General features: G+C 31.2%; 1 protein-coding gene across 3 annotated transcripts in view; it reads right to left on the bottom strand.

Annotated features, from left to right (window-relative positions):
- Window positions 1-6,422: 6,422 nt before the first annotated feature.
- The window catches only part of LOC113556714, a 145,731-nt gene continuing 129,351 nt past the window's right edge, over window positions 6,423-22,802 (bottom strand). For 2 of the 3 annotated variants that reach the window (XM_026961827.2, XM_026961830.2), the window contains exons 6-10: window positions 20,043-20,241; window positions 15,222-15,430; window positions 14,255-14,363; window positions 10,448-10,696; window positions 6,423-7,576 (exon numbers count right to left, since the gene is read on the bottom strand). In XM_026961827.2, coding sequence (XP_026817628.1) covers window positions 7,461-7,576; window positions 10,448-10,696; window positions 14,255-14,363; window positions 15,222-15,430; window positions 20,043-20,241 — 882 coding nt within the window. In that variant the 3' untranslated portion in view covers window positions 6,423-7,460. The remainder of the gene's footprint in view (window positions 7,577-10,447; window positions 10,697-14,254; window positions 14,364-15,221; window positions 15,431-20,042; window positions 20,242-22,802) is intronic. The other variant, XM_026961829.2, reaches the window with a different exon arrangement.

Here is a 22,802-nt window from a genome sequence, read left to right as displayed (position 1 = left end):
GACAATAGTCCGCGCGTAAGACGTGTAATATTATACATATATTACACAACTACATAAGTATACTCTAGAAGCGATAAAATTATCGTGCGAAATATTTAAATAATAATTATATTCTATTTCTGCGTCGGAGGTGACTGCGGCTGTGGTCGTATAATATAATATAAGAATAATATCGTTGTATTTACTATTTTCATTGTACCTACACACGTATTATAATATGTATATATCATATATGATTAGCGTACGTCGACCCCCTCGTGACAATAAAACATACACGTGCGCTTATATTATACTAAAATAATAACGATAATGTTTGGGCATAGGTATTACGATAATGTTACGGATTTTTTTCAGCGTGAAATGTTTGTTTTTTCGAACGATTTTTTTCATTTGTCGAAAAAAAAAATCTATATTTTTATATGAACAGCTGTGAACAAATTATTTTTCTTGAAGTTTAAAAAAAAATATATTATTAAAAATATATTGAGGTTTATTTTTAAAGTCATACACATACTCCGATCTTTGAGATCTTGAAAAAATAAAGTTTTTACATAACTTGAAATATTTTAAATTAATGTAAGAAATTATAGCTGAAATCATCGTGTAAGAACATATTATATTGCACATACATACAATTTGCGAGTATATTACTCCCTCCTCTCTATTTACACCACTCATCAAAACTTAATTGCGTAATTACGTATAAATTTTAATTAATGATAAAGTATATTCGTTGGATATGTTTGAGATTCATGAATTAAAAACTATTAAAAAAATATCCTTCTTGAATATACAATTTAAATAAAAATATTTTTTTTTTTTTTGTAAATTTTAAAATTGTATTTTAAGGTTTTAAGAATAAATGTTTTTCCTTTATTAATTATTATTATAGTGTTAGTTTTGTGATTAAAACGTTTTAAAAAGATACGAAAAGTACCATATATATTATTGTCTTACCGTCGGAAATGATGTTGTTTACGGTTACATGTAGAAACACTGTTATTTCTCTCTCTATTCAAGGAAACCCATTTTTTATTTGATCTTAAATATATAGTACCATGTGTATTGTGCAACCTATTTACAAATTTATAAATACAGAGTGGTCCTTAAATCAACTTCAATAACAGATCATAGATGAAATGTAACAGTCAATTGGTCGATCGATATTTTTTATAATTTGTAAAAATTATCAAAGTATAATAAATAGGTACTATTGATCCAATGACATATCTATTTTGTATTTTGCTAAAAATGTTTATAAGGACTTTAATCCTTAGTTTATACATTTCAATATTTCAAAACCTATACTCATGTTAATTTTGATTAAGGTACAATTTATTTTGAATAGTTCATTATTATAAACACATGAATGGAGGTGGAAAATGAGCACGCTTCGTGTATCACTAGATAAAATTACGCTAATATTCGATCTATATACATACAGTTTTTCGATCAAATTTAAATTTGATCATTACTATACAATACATACATCTTTGTAGTTACAGTATATACAATTATGTATATGTGTATTTGTGTGTGTGATGAAAACGCGTCACGGTCATTGACATTATTTTTTTTTTTTTTAATCCGATCGCACTTGTGTTTTATACGGCCTCCGAAATATATTGCGAATTCATTATGAGAACTGTTATTGTTGCTTTCCAAATAATTTCGTGAAAAAAAAAAATGTAAAATCACATCTTTAACTTAGTGATTCTTTTAGAAAAAAAAACCACTAATTTCCTATAGAAATATTAATGTTTTTTGAAACATTTTTATAATTTTATTTTTAACTATACATAATTTAAATTCTAAAATATTATAAATATTTCAAATTAAGAAAAAAAAATCAATAATACCAATACTTTTCGATATGTGACGCTCTAAAAAAGTAGTAGTTAACTTGAGCACCAGAAAATAAATATATAAATTAAAATATAATATGGTGTTTATAATATTATCATGTTCTAAATAAACAATATATGGTATAAATAATTAAAAATTGAGTCCTGGAAAAAAAATGTTAATACGCATAAATATCATGTTTTAAGTAAAAACTTAAATGATAAACATTGAACAAATTCTTATCGGGTTATTATACCTATTGTTAATATATTTTGTCGTTTCTTCCCTTAAGTGTTTTTTTTTTCGGAGTGTAATTTTATTTTTTTGTATTGTACTTTGTAATTAAATATGTGTCTTAGACTGTACTTGTAAATAGTTCGTCCAAAGAAACAGAATTATTTAAAAGTAAATTGTATAAATATTTAAAATTTAAGTTTTAAGTTTTTAATATTTTAGACCTAGTTGCGCCAATGGTTTATAGTCGGTACCCAACATTTACCTATCCCCTTTTTATGTGTAGATATTTTATTTATTCTGTACTTTTTTTATCATTATTTATTTTTAATATGAACTAAATTTTCTATTTACCTACAACGTGTTCGTAACATCAGAGACTGTAGAGATACTATGATCAGAAATCAGAACATTACAATCGTTCTAAAAAGCACAAATTTATCGACTTGTTTGTTGTATTATTTGATTAATTTCTGCTGAAATTAATTATATACTCAAAACAACTATTACGATTGATTGATACGTTTTTAATTGTTTCACACGTCTTTGACGATCACTGATAGGTCCGTTTTCACGACGTCCAATAATGACAACAATCATAGAACCAAAAAAAAAAAACGATTTACTCACGCGTATAATTATGTAATTTAAAATAATAATGTGATTTAATTATTTACCGGAAGCCCGAAGTACTTCCAAGTTCCTACTATACTATGTGCGTCTAGCAACTGCTTTCTGGTATCTGCTGTATCCAGTCAAGCATGTCTGATGAATCACCCTGTATATAATACTTACTCCGAGTGCATATTTAGATCATATTATACTGTAGAAATATGTCATTATATAGTCTTAGAAGTTTTATTTGGGAGGTATACGGGGAATCTCTGCAAAAACTGTCGTATTTTGATTAAAAAGTATTTTTTAAACTGCGTTTTGAAAAACGTATTTTGAATGATTTATTTTTTTATATTTTCAGTTTTTTTGATCGTAATGATTTGATTTTACATCGTTCTAAGAATGAGTGTAGGTATTACGTACAAGTCTTTTTATGCGATAACGATAATATTTTGAATACATAAATCATTCTAGAAATATTATTAAAGCCCCCACGAGTCTACGAACCAATCTACGCCCAAGCGCCGCCCGTCACAACAGCGGATCGCTGTGGGCCGTGAAAAAAAGATATATAAAAAAAAAATATAAGTTCCACGAAATTTGAGATGCTCGTCCGCAGAAAATCCGCTCGGTTAAGGTCAACCTTTATTTTTTCTTTCATTTCCTACTACAAGCACATTTTTTTTTTTTTTTTTTACTCATAAATATACATACCGCGGACAAAAGATGACGGGCCGATCTGATCTATCACAACTACACACGGTGTATTAAATTATACACCTCCACGATGGTACGAAAATATATTTACATATAATTATAGGTATAATATATTATTGTTGTCGTAGTGATAAAACAGTTCCGGGCCGCCGGTAATTATTGTCACGGGATAACATTATAATACATTACGCGTCGTACGTGCGCGTATATTAAAAACAAACAAAAAACAAGACACATTACATTATATGGTCAAGCGTATATGTGTATAGTTATATGTATGTACGCTCGCGAAAATCGATAATAATCATGTCGATGATTTTTTTCCTCTTAGTATTTTAATACACTTCACCCGCGTCGCACGCGTGCTCGCCTTTGACTCGGCAACGGACGGCTATATTATATATTATGTAGGTAGCATAATATCATATTATGTAAATAATTATTATTGTGATATTTATACTGCGGGCGCTGAGTGCCTACCCGTAGATTGTCAGTACATTATTATATATTCAACACGCTGATATATGCTCCGACTGGGATCGATAGCAACGATAATCTGTAATTGTCCCGACTCAAGGTCCTCGCGCAGAGATTAGTCGAGTCTGTTAGGGCGTATCGCGTTACATATTATTGTTATTACGCTGCACTCGTACGACGACGGACGACGAGGAATTTGTAATAATAATAATAAATTCAGAGCTGCAGCGTACACAACAGCGTACTTGCGCGACGATTTTTTTCATCGCGACATAACCCCATACGGGACGATGACGGTGGGTCTTGCAGGACGTCGGAAAACGACGATATGATTTTTTTCTGTGGACGTGCATATCGTCGCGTACACGATGTGTACAATGTCATATTATTATCGTTATTATTAACGTCCTCAAGCTTCGCAGTCGGCCCAACAAGTGTTCATACTCTTTTCGGAAACTGGACTTGTCTCTTTTTATTAAAAAAATAACAATAACGATTTTACGTGACACGAAATACGAATACGCAGGTACCTACGCGCGCGCTCGTTGCGTCCGGATAGGAAAAAGATTTCCCGGGGCTGGTTCCACATCGTGGGTTCTTCTCGGGATTGCAAAGATCTCTCGGATGTGGGTTTGGATGAGACTGTAAGAACTAATTTAGAACTACTGTATATATAATGTGGGGCGATGAGACTATTTTCGATCAAAATCGTACGATTTCCGTCGTGGCCAAACCAATTAATAGTTTGATATTAACTTTATGTTAATACGAAATTAGTTCCCGATTCAAATAAAGTGTAGAGATTGGTTATAGTTTAAAAGTGCTTACCAATCGCCCGATAAGAACAGTACTACACATTAGTATTTCAATTTGTAGAAAATCATTTGAGATTTTAAAATATTTATGTAGATTTTGAAAAAATTACTCACCCGACAGTATCTGAAGTTTGGCCACTATCTAAATTAAAAAGATATAGATTCAACTTAGGATAGGCGGCGAGGGGGAATTCAAACCCTAAAACTCTCCAATGACTTTTAATATAAAGGTTCAGAGATTGAACAAATATTAAAATACTGTTTTTAATTGTAATTATTGTCATATGATTATATAATACAAAAGTCTATGTTGAGTTGATGGCTATAAAACCAGTAAAAGAAAAAATCGGTGCATTTTTTGATTATGATTATATTGAAGTGACAATGATTTTTCATCATACATTTTTAGCCATACTAAGACGAACAACAAACCATCATGGACATCTGAATTCACAATTTGTTTTTACTCACATTTTTTCACTTAAGTTAATGAAAAGGATAAATTTATCAGTAAAAACGTTAGAAAATTAAATAACGGCTTCATTTTTAACTTAAAATTCATTCCATTTTATTTTTTTTTCTTTAATTTTAAAAGTTAATTTAACATAGTTGTATTGTCATAATTGCAACTCACCAATTCGTATGTAACCTGCAGACAGCCCTGGAATCAATTCGAATGCTACCTATAAACAACCTGGTAACCAACTCGTATTCATCTGAATTTTGACACCAAACTTATTTTATGTGTTTGTCCTGGTTTAAGCTCATATTCTACTCGATATATCCAACTTTGAAAGTGATGAAACTATGGATATACTTATTCTACCTATATCAAGGAATTTTTAAATCAGATTTATACCATTCAGATACTATCAAAATAAAAACATTTTAATTTTTTTTTTATATTATTGTATATTGTTATCATTACTATCGTTAAAACACATATAATTATATAGAAATACAAGACAATTTATATATAATATTGACGAAAAACATAATAATAATAATTATATACTGTCATAAAATAAAAATTTGGATTACGATAATATAGACTTAAAATAAACTTAAATATAAACTTAACAATAATGATAATATTATGATTAACTGGTATGTATGCGCATAATATTATGATATTGTTCACATAATCGTCGATTGTATATATATATATATACTATTCATATATACGACAACAAGTGTGAACAACGCAGTTGACGCACGTGAACCTTATAAGAAAATTATATTAGTTTAATAATACGCGTATATTATTATGACCATAATATTATATTGTAATAATTATTATGTTATAAAATTCAGTGCGTCGCGAGCGAGCGTCAAACTTACGTGTTATTTTTCACTATATAATAAAAAAAAATTGAGAGGGAAAAAAGGGCATATAAAATAGGCGTACAATGTATAATGTATTATAATAATGTCTATAATACTAATAATTATAATATGCGTTAAACCTAAAAAGTCTAATCGTAACGTACCTATATATATTATAATATTATATATACGAATACTGCGCGAGCTTAAAATATAAAAAAAAAATCATAATAATAATAAACAACAAAGATAATATATAAATTACTTTTATACAATACGAATTTATTTGTTTTCATAAAAATTTAACTTAATCTCTTTGTTACGAATTAAAAATTGTTTATTTCTTTTAACGCATTACAGGTATACTATATACGAAGAATCCGATCGATTTTACGTCTCCCCACACCGGTTTGTATTTTTTTTTTTTTTTTTTTGCTGTTTTTACTCTATTCTCAATTTGATCTATTTATTTTCACACGGTAAGTTTCGTAAAATAAAAAAAAAAATCGTATCCTTAAACATGCGTACCTCTCTATACCTATACACATCGTCGACACCGACGTCGTCGTCGAATGCTAGCTCTGTACGACTGAATTTCGCTTTTCTGTTTTTCGCTTTCTACAAACAATTATCCTATACATAATATTATTATTATCACCGCGATGACGTGGTTTTTCGGCAGTCAGACAACAAGGTGTACACGAGAATTATAACAATACGATACTTGTGATGTGTGTATGTGTGCATGGTCGACGACCGTGGGATGATAAATGGTCACACACGTCGTCGATGCAAGATTTCGAATTTTTCCAAAACGATGATGCGATAACGTGTACGAGACTATAATTTAAGAGACATAATTTATTTTATATGTAATGATTATTGTAGCATGTCACTGATGCTGCTGCTATACATATATCCATAATAAAAGGGCCCGCGCGAGTTATTTCATACTATTGTAAAACTTATATGCATAATATTCACATAATTATAATAATACGATTATTATAAAACGAATGTACACTGCAGTAGTACGGATTTTCATCGCGTTTCGTACCAGCGACGAACAATTAAATAAAATCGAAAACAAAAAAAATCACAAAAATATATACCTACTAAATATTTTATATAATATGTATATGTATATATAAAAAAAGAGAGAATAGTTATAAAAAAAGCTCATGAAATCGTTTTCCGATACATTATGTTATAATATATAATATAGATGTACGTAATTTATATATATATATATATATGTGTATGTGTATAATATAAATCCATCAGTCGAGAGAAAAAAAACGAAAAGGGATCTATATAATATAATGATTTTTTTTTTTTTTAAATTTTTCTTTTCTTTTAAAATTGTATCATTTCAATTTTCGTTGATGAGAAGCGCGAATCGACCATAGTCACTTCGTCCAAGTGAAATCATTAGTCCCATTCGCCAACGTACATCGGAGTCCTGTGTCCCGTCGGTATGTAACCTCTGGTGGGTATGGGCAACCGTCCGTATATGTGGTTGTACGGTGAATCGAAAACTTCGGCGTCTGAAAAACGTAAAAAAAAACATTTACATTTAGTACAAAATCATTAATGCGCGTTTACATAACACATAATAGTTAATATTACATAAAATTTGTTTTACGTATATTTGGCTAGAAGACTGTTATTATAAGTCGTAAATTTTACATTCCATAATTTACGAGTATACTATAACTCGAATCTCTATACATCCAAAAATTAAAAACTTGGGATAAAAACTTAATTTGTTTTAATGTTATATCAACTTAAAAAATTAAAAGTAAAAACACATTTTTTAGCTATAACTTAAGAACGTAGACTAATTTAAGTGCACTAATACATACCTAATACCTATAATATTTTTGTAATTTAGAGCAATTAAACTATACAAAACGATCACGCGTGTATGTATGTTGTAAATTTTTCTCTACACATTATTTTTAATTAATATAGTAGTATGTAATATTATGATTAGCAAACAGGACAAACTTCCTAATTCTTTTACGTATTTTTTTTTTTTGCCAGAAATTGATAAAAAAATAATAAAAAAATATTGAAATATAATAGATTTCTATACAATTGAACTTTGATGTATTGTCTATAATATTCTATTTTAATATTATTAAATTTGTTACGCATTCGTTTCACCGCATCAGCGAGATCAGAGAAGTCGGTGGACTAATTATTGCTAATTGGTCATTTTGCGAACACCATTTAGGCGTCGTCGTCTTCGTCTTATTTGGACACGATTATATGAAACCGGTTTTTAAAAAATAATATAATAGTTTACAACAATAATAGTAATAGTCATAAATAATAAAATTGCGCAATACGCGGGGTTGTATATTTTTGCCAAGCCGTTACACTGTTACATCTAGAGTCCACCGCTCCAGTCACAAATAACATAATATTATACGTAATAAACGATAATATAATAGTCTACTTATACCGAAAGTCCAACGTACCGGAGGAATTCCACTGATATTACATTTTTAGGGCGGTCATGTTATTATTATTAAATTTATATTTTTCCTGGCAAACAGCCTTTTATCTTTTTCTGTTCTGCAGTAGTTTCAGATCAATCTAACGCGGTTACATGTGGTAACTCCAAAGAAGGTAAAAACAATGCCGATCTTAACCGAACGAAGAGCCGTTATGAAACCTCCGTGTAGTGCAATCGTTTATCAAACTGTATATTGTGTACATAGGTACCTGTGGTCCGTACATTTTAAATTCGATTTAATCTATCGTTCGCAATACCGAAGAAAACGAGAATCGTTGTACGCGTCTGCAGCAATACGCCATACACAGGTCACGGTTTTCATCGTAGTGGACTTGACGACGGTCGAGTTCGATAATCGATTGTACCCAATAATAATAGGCGTTTCCGGCACAATTGTATTCGAATAACGGGGTCCGTTTCGTGCCGACAGCCGTGAAGAAAAATCCACAAAAACAATCAATGTGACGTTTAATTTTTATAATATATATATAGGCATGTAAAAATATGTGTACCGGAAGCTTCGTAAAGAACCTTTACAACCAAGATTTAATACGCATTCGCTATACGCTGTTTAAATTCGAAATAAAACCGTTTGACTTTAAAAGAGACGAATACTTTAGTAATTCACCGATAATGTTTAATATGCGCTTAAATTAGGCATAATATATTAAATTAAAAATTCAAATTCAAATTTTAACATTGAAAATACTTATAAAAAATAACGGTAGGTATTATATTTTACTTTAAAAATTATAAGAATAAGTAACAAAATATATATTAAATGATAAAGGGGTTTGAGAATATTTTGCGAACAACCATGTACCTATAATATAATACTTATATTATAAATTATAATGTATAACATATTATGATAATTTTACCAGCTTACAACAGACTCTATGAGGTAATATTGTATAATTTAAATTGCAGATTGCATTTATATAATACAGTTGACGATAGTGGTTTCGCAGTAAAAAATATATATTTTTTTTTTACAACTGACAAATGGAAGTAGGATTAAATACGTTAAATAAATATTGACGGTGAGATGTATAGTGTATACTTAATATTATACTAAAAATGTATATTAAATTATTTATTGGTATTTGTGACTAAAATCGTGCAGCCTAGAATTTTTTTCTCATAACGAAATTGAATGAAATGAGACATTAGGACGGTAGTCAGTAAGCTGTTTTGAATATTATGTTATAAGACAGCGTTTATATACTGTGTTGTAATTGAAACACATAACGTGATAGTAAACCTATGTTGAATGTTTCGAAAGTAATTTTATCTGACCGAAAAATATAGGTACTTATAATAATTATATACTTATTAGAAATAAACATAAAACATTGTTTCAAATTTTTTTTAACAGTATAGGTATAACTTGAATGAAAATGTTTAAAAATGAATACTAATCATTTCTAGTCGCGTGCAAGAGAAGTTCTGTAATAATGTTGCTTTAATATAGAGTAATAAACAAACGCATTTATATTTACTGCAATAACGACGATTATATGGACTACTGTCGTCATATTTTGTATAGAATTGTATTATAATATTATACCTGAATAGTCTGTTAAAAAACGATGCAGTAGTAGTACAGCTGAATGAAACGAAAAAAAAAAAACGGGAAATGGATAACGTTCAGCCCCGTTAACATTGAGTATCGACCGCATAAAATCGAAATAGTAAATTGAAAATTTCGCCGTGGAGATGCGTATAATCGTTGGGCTTAATAAATAGTCAATTGATTACCGGTAAAGCGAGTAACTCTTGACCACCATACTGTACATGCATATACCAATCGATTATATATTATATCCGAAACGTTTATCGAATTCACTAAATAATAATAATCAACGAAATTTAAAATCGAACGATCGCTCACCCATTCCGCTGTCGAAGCTGCGCGTGTGCCACATGGCGGGCTGCGTGTGATGATGATAGTGTACGGCGGCGGCAGTGGCCAGGTGACCGTTGGACAGGGCCATCGGATTCTGTTGGTACCGTGATGGCGGGACGGCGGTGCTCATCTTCGGGCCTGCGGGTACGTCTTTGACAAACTCCTTGGTTTTTCCGTTGGAAGTCTTGACAAAGTTCGGCACTCTCGCTCTCAGTCCGCAATAGTACGGGTCGTCTGAAAACAGAAAGTTTGTTTTTATAAAAACAAAATTGTACGCAGTGCTATGGCTATTATAACATTCGCTTAATCTATTTAGTATATATAAATAATTGAATGCCATTTTTCGATTAAAAACGCGCAGCGGACGAGCATCAACCTGACGTTATTAAATACACAATAGTAATTCTATTAAATCAGTCCCGTAAAATGCGTATACAGTACTAAGAGTTTCGGCAATCCGACTCTGTATCCGAGCGCTGTCAAACATTTAAAAGGACACTAAAATATTGAATTATAGGCTTTTTTTTTTGGCACGAGCGTTTCTTTTTTAGATTTATCGCGTATTTGTCCCTCAAGGTAAGGTTAGGTTAGGTCTTCTACTAGATGTTAAAATGGCCAAATGGAAACTTTTGATTGTAATATCGTAACAAAATATTAAATACCACCTAAAATATCAGGTATACACCGCACCTGCACGATCGTCGTACGTGCAGTCTGTCTTATCGCCTCGTTCTCTCGTGTCGCGATTCAAGCGAAAATTTATAATTACAACAAGCTCAGAGTACTTAAAATATAATAATAATAAATTGATACTAAATGTCAAGGTACGCAGATGCCGTTTCGTTTAGTGAAAGTGTATGTGCGTCAGCCGGTTCTGCGCGCACCGAGTCGGCCTTTCACCTAGCTGCTGCAGTTTTTATTCACAAACATTTAGAATAGCTATAATAACAACGTGTAACCGGTAATCCAAATGGATTACGCGAGTACCAATTTCCCGTTTCGCACTTGTGCATAATATAATATAGAATTATAATATATTAAACTATTTTTAACATATTTTATTTGAAATTATATAATCTGTAAGATAATTTTCAGTAAACACCTGTACGAATAATAAAATACAGTACATAACATGAACAATTAGTCAAGAAATCGCCCAGGTGCACCTAGGTGTAACATTTTTATTATGATTTTTTTTCAAGTTAACATAATTATAAAAAGGTCTCTGTACACCTTTTTCTCTTTAACCGGATTCTATAGAGGGTTTTCAGATATAATAGTGTTAGGGAGAAATGTAATTACTTTGGTTTAATTCGGAAGCGAAAGAATTTGTATTTTTCCGGTTCTGCTGTTTCTAACACGATTTAAATTCTGAGATCTTAATGTAAAGTATGGTTTGAGATATAATTTTATAGGTTGCGCATTTTCTACGTAATTAAATCAATTGGAAAGTTAGTGTTTTTCTATTATAAATTTAACTTTAACCATACCTTTATTAAAATCGTGTTGGAATACGGCATGTATTTCATTGCAATTTTCGTTTCAAATTTAATTTTAGATACTAAAAAAATAGTAAAAAATACTTAAGGATTACATTGAAAGAAATTGAAAAGTCGATCTAGTGATATCAAAGTTTATAGGTCGAGGATCGTGATAAATAAATTCAAATCGGTTTTTATTTAAGCTTCACTCAGTAAAATATGATTGGTATGTTTTTATAGAGACAATTGTGGTATGCTTAATATCCAATGCCATAAAAAATCCGAAATCGTATTAACATTAGCGATACAATAAAACGGTGTTAGTCTTGCCCTGCCCGCACCAGTACCACGGAGACAGCAATTGTACTGTATACCTAAAACCCGTCTACAGTGTAAATCATATCACGGATCTACGGTTTTTATTATGTAGTACTTATCCTAAATCGGCTAGTCATATAAATATATAATATTATATATCATACAGACGTACAATGTAATTTACCAAGCATGTTAAACCCATTTTATCATTTGATAAGATTCTGATTTTAAGATTAAGATTCTCTGGTTGATGAAAAGAGAAGATTGTTTAAAATATGGTTTTTAAGAATAAATAAATAGTCTAAAAAATAAAATTTGAATAAAAGACAAAATTGGGGTGAAGCATACTTGGCGAATCACCATGTACATAGGTAGTTTGTGAGAGGAGCGACCAGGCGTCTGGTGTAGCAGACGGATATGCGACAGCTGCTGATATCACATAGTATAAATTAAATGTAGGTACTTATATTATAATAATATAATGACGATGCCCACCACAATGACGTGACGTATAAGCATAGTATGTATACTAACTGCCTCGTTGTATTTTTTATGTTGAATTAGGTAAGCTAGACGAAACGGATTAAAAAGAATACGAAAACCGGGCAAGGTCGTCACCGGATGCAAAGAAATTATAATTATTATTATGCAGACGCGTTATGATGGTAAAAATAATATATAGGTTTTGTCTTTTGAAATCATCTGAAACGCCGTGCCGCACTGGGGAGAATCTGCTGAGAAAGATTGTAATACTTATACTACAAGTGTTTTATAATACTATTGATATCATAATATAACATGATATTTATATATATATATATATTATGTATAAATGAAATTTATAGCGATAATCGTGTAATACAATTATAAATTTAATAATATCAACTGGCCTCGCAGGAAGAGAAATATTCACGACTTATTTTCACTACGTTTACAGCGTACATAACCATTTTTTTGTTCGGCGCACTAGCATATGTTTTATGTTCGCTACTATTTATACGGAATCTGTTTTGGTCGCAAATAGATCACACATTACATAATTAAGATACCGATAACGAAACGAGGTCAAATCTTGTTTTTATATTTATACAACCGAATTACAAATTGATCATTTATTATAATTTATAATATTTATATTTATTTCAATGACCAAATTTATGAAAACGAATAAAGAGACTATTTTCTGTACTAAAAGAATCCAATATTTTTCTGTAATATACATTTTTATGAGTTATTTATAATTTATATCATTTAAGTCGATACAATTTCAGCCACTCGTCACTTATTTTTAAGGTATACGACTATGTATGTCTATAATTCATATAATTTGCATTTAAAACATGGTCGTACATAAAGAAAAGCCATATAATTAATATAAGTACTGTAATAGCTGTTCTATATACGACATGAAATTAAAAAAAAATAGTTTTGCACCACGCGTTTAGATATTATAAGTTAATTTATTTTACAAAAGTAAGCGCACTAAATATATACGAATGCTGCGAAGTACCACAATCTCATGACCAAAATTGTTAAGATTTTATTATTGGTTAATAAAATAAAAAATATATATATAATTGCTTTAATGTGTTGCAGACGTTGACACAATTTTGTAAACGTTTTAATATATTAATATACAATAAAGGTATAGTATGCATAAATGTGTGTGCACCGCAGACACCTCCTAACCCCGGACGATTACACTGTGGTGAAATCGGCTTCGGGGGACACAGAACTGCGCTTATTATTATACCTATATACATATATATATATATATAATATAAAAACAATATACGTGTGCGCTGTAGCTTTACTGATCATACCCGTGATGGGCGGGAGAATCCATTTAAGAATCTGTGCCGCCACGCACACCGCTATTATACGTTTTATTTAATGGCAGATTATAATATTTTATATTATTATATCTACGCGAGAAGGGACATCGTAGTATTAAATAATACGTATGGCGAAATAAGCATATGTAAGTATTTACCGTATTTTTTATTGTTGTCCTTGACTTTGTCCTTTCCCCTCGACGAGGTGAACTGCTTCATGGAGCCTACCAATCTGTTTTCTTCTTCTTCGATGTCGTCGTAGTCAGGCTGCAATTACGAGAAAAAAAATGCATGTAGTTTAGAGAAACACTTCCGACAAAATTACATGTGCATGCGAAGTTTAACAAGACGTAAAGTAAAACTGTCAGAGTATATTTGAACACTTCAATAGGTACGTTCGGAAAACAAAAAACCGTATAGGTACATAATATCATAAAATATTTATCGTTTTACCTCGTCTATTATGAAATATATAATTATACATAATATAATGCCCCAATTTTCTTCGAGTCAATTACTTCTCCAGGTTTTAGTTATTAAAAAAATGGTTATTTTTCATAATATAATTCTTTAGTATTGGTATTATTTTCCTAATTACAGTCTGATAATATTATGCTATTCATGTGTGTGTTAGAGGTTAGAGTGGAAAAGAAATTAACAAGACGCAAGACCTTGATACGCAATAACACGTATTATGGCATTTATACACTTTTAAATATTTGTCCAATCTCGGGTGTTTAGCCTTTATACGCTTAATTATACCAGCGTGTTAATTTTAGAGTTATTCGCAGACCTATTCAGATTTTTTATTCACGGGATATAACCTGACTGCTTCCCATCGCCCAACCCTCCGCTAAAACTCTGTGATTGCATATATTATTATTTATTATAGAATTATATTTGATATATATAAAACACACACACACAACACACATCACACTAAATATTATTGCAAATCCCACACTAAGATAATAATGCAATGTTATTATTACACTACGTAACACGGATGAAAGTGTGTATATTTGTTTCAAAATGTGTAAAACGTCACTTAACGCATTTGTTCATTCCATCTACTTGCATATTATACTATAAAAATTATTGGTTATTAATAAAATATATTATTACCTTGGGTATTTCATGTGGGTAAGGGTTCGACGGGTCCCTGGGCGGCAGCTTTGGTGGTTTGTCACCCCTGCGCGCTGCCGTCTGCATCATCAACTGTTCCCGTGTGGCGGCCACCATGTTTGCTCCAGCTATGCTGTATGGGTCCTCATCCGGTATCGGGATCCTGGGCCGGTTCTTAATGTCCACTGTAGCCCGTTTCACTGCGTAAACAACAATGCGTATGACAACGACGATTAAAGACAGTCGAAAGAAAGTACAATGATGTGTTGATATAGTTGATATTATAGGCTATAAGTAGAGTCCCTAATAATAACATTCATATGAATCTGCAGTGGGTACTACTATAGGCCATTTTCATCACTCATAAACACGTGGATGGGAAATGTCCTCTTATCATAATTTATTTGAATATTATGATGATATTGAGAGGTACAGTAATATGCAGAGGATTTCAGGTGTATTATGTACAACTGAGAAACGTCCCCTCTATTCTCTATACTGTGAACTATAAATTAACCATTCGCGTTGTACAGAAATGAGACTAACTAGCAATGGGGTGCTTCATATTAGGTATATGTAAAAATGTTAAAATATTAACCAAGCCTATGATGCGTTGATCCAAACACCAAATACGATTATGTAATAATATATTGTTTTATTCCGTAAAAACGCGGTACGACCGATTACTCTATAATATAATAATACATCGCCGACACCGTCGGCAGCCCGAGTACGTATTACTATTATTATTACGCAGTGTCCGGTTTGACGCGACCGTTTTAAACCATAAACCGATGGAAATTGGCACCGAGATATAGATATATGCACATAACAAACGAACGCGTATCCCTTTTTAAGAGTGTTTTAACCCCGGGTCCGCATTCCCGTCGACAGCCCGATTTTCCCCTCCCACCAACGCAATAACCACAATACACACATATTAATGCATTATATATATATATAATTTCGTTGCGTGTCTCTTTCCTTTTCTATCTCAGTTTGTCTCTTTGTCCTCATCTTAGTCTCCGCGTGTGTCTCTCGACCGAGGAGAATAATAATAAAATAAGTCATGACCGCGATACTCATCATCTGCACTGGTTAACGGTTGTGTTTAATATACATGTGAGAATATATATATATATAAAATATACATTATACTTCTAAGTGCGCCATCGACAACGGGACACTGCACCGAAACGGATTAATCGCCGCGACGGACGGACTGTGCGCCAATTAAAAGGTCACTGCCGCCGCGTAAAAAAACGGCAAAAACTGCACTTGACGAGATATCGCAAGCGCGGACACGACGACGACGACAACGACGTAATAATATATTACACGAACGACGCGCGCGCACTCGGCCGACCACCCACGCAGCGCGGGGACATGATCTATACGAATATAGGACGACATATGTTTTCCCCTCTGCAGCGGTTGATCGGATAGTACCGCGTAAAGTCGTGTGAAAATATCCCTCCACTTATGCACGCGAAAATTTATCCGATCACTTCTGCAGATTATAACGAAATTTTGACTTTTTCTGCATTATGTTCAGCGTAATGGTTTCGAACAAACGTTTTTAATTCTATCGTCACATTAATGTATTTATTAGAAGAGTGTAGTTCCTGTTTGAAAATAGATTGTTCATTAAGAATTCCTTTTTTATCATTAAAAGCATAAACTCATTACGATGTGTGACGAAGGGAAATGATAATATAACCTTACGTATAAAATAATGGCAACGGGATAGAAATCCTGATTTGAAAAAAAAAATACAAATACTACTATTCAAACAAGTAATAATCCCGAAAACCGGAAAAAAATTGATCGATGTTTTAGCATCAAAAAAGTTCAATTGTATACAATAATGTAACGCTGCAAAGTGCATTTATATAAATATACTTATAAATGTACGACGAGAGTAAAACACATCATCCGCGGGAGACCTGTTGTAGCAGCACGTAACATTATAATAATAATATATAATATGCCGATGACCGACCGCAAAACTACATTCCCGTTCGATCGTTAAACTAGCGTATACGTTATATAACACAACGATTGAACTCTATATTATTTTATTATCGAATAAACGATATAATAATGGAGCATATTATATGTATATATACGAGAATAATAATGTGATCCGAAACGCAGCGCACGAAATTTGACGTTAAAGTTTTATTTTCTTTGGTTATAATAATTTAATATGTCCTAACCTCGAAAGATCACATCTGCGTGGTCCAATTTATAACGCATAGACAGTGGTATGTCGATCGTGATGACATTTTCGTTTGATTTATATATAGAAGGAACTCAACAACGTAAATAATAATTAAAGTTTTGCCATCGACCTGTGAACTCGTGAAACTTAAGATATATATATCATAAATGTTACATTTAATTGGTCAAGGCAACACACAGATACTCAAAAATATTACAATAATCTAGAAAACCCCTGAGACAATAAATAACATAATATTATACGATGCGATTTATTACCACGTGTAATGCATGCAGTCACGAATTTCCTGGGATTGTATAACAAATCGATGTAGTGAGACAGCGAGAAGGCACCTCACACGTACAAGGATATAATTTTATAATAATAATATCATAATATTATATATACATACATTTGATAATCTTATTCAAAATGGGCAAAAGTTTATATACGATCAAAGAAGGAGTTAAAATTTTATATAAGTATTTTCCTTTAAATCTCAAAACAAACAATTTTTTTTCACTCTTTTAACTATTCACATCCCTAAAATGTGTAGCGCCTTCGGGGCCCTAGAGTACGTTTTGCCCCTTTAACCACATATTGTTGTAGTGCATACATTTTATATATTCCTATAGGTGATGTAATACAACATCATAAGAACACTCGAAACATTATAATATGCGGTCCATTATTAAGTCACCTTTACAATTTTCTATGGAAACGATGAGTACAACTAACATACAATTTAATCATTCTGTTATTTCCAGATTAAGATGACTGTGCCCGAAGATCTGATCGCGAAAAAGTGGTCTGCAGATGTTCCTTTTTAAGTGTTTATAAAATATGAAATATTAAATTGTACAACGATCATGACGAATCCAGCGATATATTGCCACATGGCTATAGATTGAAAATAATATGTAATATTCGCGCTTGTGTTCGAGACAAACGATGATGAACTTTGGTACGATTTCCACGAATCAAAATCATTGCGGTTCAGTGACCCGAATCGCTGCAAATATATGAATCAATATATAATATAATGATAATACACCGGAGGACCGTTGAACGAATCAAACCGCGGTGGGAACCCGAGCCTCCGGGGCTGAAATACGACTAATCAAATCGCGGTCCTGTGACCAATCAAAAGAAATTAGGACCGTGTGTCCATTGTTTGCGACTATTATTGCATGTATGCGGGCGCGCACATTCATTTCACGCCTTGTGCTACTATATAGGTGTTATCTATACTGTATTTGTATCTGTAGCCTTTTTTATTTATTTTTTTTTTTGCCAGGTCAATGGCAATAAGTGTGTGTGCATATAATTATTAAATAAATATATGTATATGATTCGGTAAACGACGATTGCTGGGAAGTAATAACGTCATTAATCGGGAAATTGTGTTTTAGCTTATAAAGTAGGGCAATTTTGCTAAAAGAATGTATTTTGTAAAAAACTAAAAATATTATGCTAATTACTTTCTAAGATTGGTGTTAAGGGTAGTAAAAAAATTGCTAACTCAAACCATGATTTAAATGAAAAAACTAGGTGGTGCTAAAGAGGCTTAAGCAAAAAGGAGCCTGTCTTTCTTGCAGTTAGTATTACCTATAATGTATTATAGATTAAACAACTATCATAACTTCGGACTATCTCATCAGTCATTACCATTCAACTGCAGTTATTGAATAGGTATTTAATAGGTTGTAGATTATTATTACATTTTTATTTTTTGGCGCTAATAAAACATTTTTAATTCTAATTTGTACATTTTTATGAGGACCATATTACATAATACTCATAATTTATAATTTTTCCTTTTCTCTAGATAACAATAAATTTTGGTGATTAGGCTTTGATAAATCTATTTAACATCAATGTCCGGGCAATGTACCTATACGATTTAATAGTTCTTATTTTCAAAAGAATGAATAGATATTACCTATAAGCTATAATGTTGTCATACCCCGCAATAACATCATTGACCATTACATATATATAAATTTATAAACTCCTAATATTATGTAACTCCTATATATTATATAAAAATATTTTTACTTGAAATTTGTATATTTATTATCGCACTCTTTATTGATTGAATTATCATGAAATTTTTCGGAGACTAATGGACGTCAACAAATAGAGAAAAACAAAATATTCTTACAAATATAATATTATATATTAAATTATATATATAAACTTCAATATTATTATCAAGTATGGTTTGTTTAAATTTAATGGGTATATAATAATTCATTTATATCAATAGTAATAATAATATGCGTGTTTAGGTTGCAGACAACTCAATTCAATAAAATAATTTCTTTTCAATGTCATAAAATGATAATATAATGATACTTTCAAAGTCAAAATGTTTAATATAATAATAATAAAAATAAAAATAAAAATAATATATTTGAATAATTATAAGACTACCCCCTTTGTACAACTCATTCCACAGCGTACATAAACATATTGTTATATTTATGAGTGAGAAAATGAAAGAGAACAAAAAAAGACAACAATGTTATATAAGTTGTCACCCAGCGATAGAAGAGCAAGTGGAAAAAAACATAGTTCTACGAAAAACAACTTACTTGGTGGCAATTTCGATTTGAGCATATCCATGGCTACGACGTTTATGATCAACACCCATATAGGGCTGTCCAACATGTCTGGTTCGTTTTTAACGAAGCTGATAGCACTCAAACATTGACATTCTAGACGCCTGCGGTCAGGGTACGCTCTGCGCAATTCTCTGGATACGTTCTGTTGAAATTTTTTCATATCGAATAACTGAAAAAATAAAAAATGTATTATTATTACTAAACACTCGAAAATTAAAATATTATGTATTTTTTCGCTGATTTTTGTAATCTACTATTATCATAATATGTAACAATAATACGTATTCGCCATTTCAAACAAGTATACCGTCAAAATGGCCATTACTACTGGTAGTATTTAACTATAATATATAGTGATATATTATAGCCGTATTATAATATATTATAAGTATTATTTTCAAGAACGATACATTATATATTTTTAAGTCTCACAAACGTGCCGCCCAATAGCTGCGTTTTGCGATCGACTACCATGTCCCCCCTACGATCCACAGTGTATATTATAATATACTATAAGTACGATATTGTCCGGGCGTAAGATAAATGCGCCGCCGGCGCACGCATTTCAATGGACACCTTATCTGCGGCGGCGACGTGTGCGCGCGTGGCGGCCCCGCTGTGGAATGCGTTTACGGCGAAAACAATTGTCATAAGTACGCTAGAGGTGGTCGAACTAATTACCGGGGCATCGGGAATTACCATTCAATGAACCGCTCTCCTCGAGACGGGTTGCAGCGTCAGTGTAATATATACCTATAGAGGTAGCTGCGGTACATGATACATAATATTATATATATATATATATATATATTTGCAGGTAGGTACAAACATATATCGAAAAAAAAGAAAAAAATGAAGAAAAGACGTGTAGAAGGGAAATTAAAAAAAAAAATTGAACGGCCATTGTTCTGTCTTTTCTATACTAAACACATCCCAACCCTCTTCTTAGTATGACCGTATTTTTTGACCTTCGCGCGGAAAGGCTTATCTCGACGGTTGGAAAACGAAATGAGAGAAAAAAACCTATCCGCGTCAAACCATAACGATACCAATCTCGGCTATCTCTATAATTACGCGTTTTGTTCGTAGGTATAAAGTATATTATATATATATATATATATTTATAGGTACATATATATAATACGTGTATATATAAACATTTTGTATATAAACGCGTTGATAATATTATAATATTCTGTGGCGCACGGTCGGAGTTGAAAGAAAAAAACTGCCCCGAGAATGACGACGACGAATGACTATTATGACGACCACCTACGCATTATATATATAAATCTAAGATATCTTCGTTGCTTTTAAGATTTATTTATATATATATATATATATATTTATTTTTTATCGAAAGACTATACGTGCGCAACAGAATATTATATACGGCTGCTATTATTTTATGTAGGTATCTATATAGTTATAAATGTATAAAAAGACGATCGTTTTCCTATAAACATAATGATGCGTATTGGTATATTTTTATTATAAATAAATGGATAATTTGTATGGAGTACGCCGATGTAAAGTGGTAAGACGGCGTTATTGTTTGCAAACCTGGTGATGTCTAACTCACGAAAAACAAAAAAACCATATTTACCGAATTAATAATATAATATTATGTATACATGGTCAAAGTATGCTCAGTGCCCACCCCTTTTTTATCTTTAATAATGCAGTTCAATAAATAATAAATTATTTAGCGAAAAATCATTTTGAAAATATTGATGCACTGAATTCAAAATTTTAACGAGTAGTTTCTCAGTTATTTAAGTGTTTATACTAAGGATAATAGTCCTGACAAATGGTTTTATAAAAATATAAAAATAAAAAATATCATATTATGTTACATTGGATCTATAGTTTTTAAACTTGGGTTATTTTCACATATAGACCAATTGAAATATTGATAGATTGAAATTAATTACTAAAATGATAAAATTTCTCTTACCCTCATATATTATCTTCTAAATACATTATTATGGACCATAATTCTTAATGCACAAAGTTAAATATATCAAAAACTAAGTATTATTTAACTTTCAAAACCAAAATTTTAATAAATCCGTTATTAAATTAAAAAACGGAGGTAAGTATGCTTGATAAATCTATATATTATTGGTTTGACCAACAAAACAGAAACAATTGGTGAAGCATGTTGCATGTATAAACCTACTCAACCAATATTAAATCTTCTAGCTCACAGTTTATTCTAATGCATTCGGCACGGTGATTTTATTTTTCGAAAACACTTAAAATAAACTCTAAAGACGCATAAATAATGTTATTTAAATATTCGTCATCGACACAGGTAGGCTTATACCTCCGCGGAAAGTCATTGATGAAACAAAATGTTATCGAAAAAGCTAATTTGAATATTGTGTCACAGTGTTAGAATGCATCGTTTTTTGTATGGGCACAACGGATGTAATATAATATATTGGTATATTACAATAATAATATGATGATGATGTATTATTATAATATTCACATTGATAGAAGAGGCCTTGTAATACACGCATACAATGTTCTATTGTACAATTCGATATCGGAACCACAGCGGTAATAATGGTTTCCGTCTGATGAAATCATTTACATATTATTTTGTTTAAAGTCCACATCCGAATGCGTTTCTGCAATATTACAAACACAACCACGTCTTATTGTTTTATTCGTTATATATATATATACATACACTGCAATGCACGTAGAATGACTTTGATC

This window comes from Rhopalosiphum maidis, chromosome 1 (assembly GCF_003676215.2).
Source record: "Rhopalosiphum maidis isolate BTI-1 chromosome 1, ASM367621v3, whole genome shotgun sequence".
In the NCBI taxonomy this organism is placed as follows: Eukaryota; Metazoa; Arthropoda; class Insecta; order Hemiptera; family Aphididae; genus Rhopalosiphum; species Rhopalosiphum maidis.
Note: the sequence above shows the minus strand (reverse complement) of the source record. Positions and strands in the feature narration are given on the sequence as shown.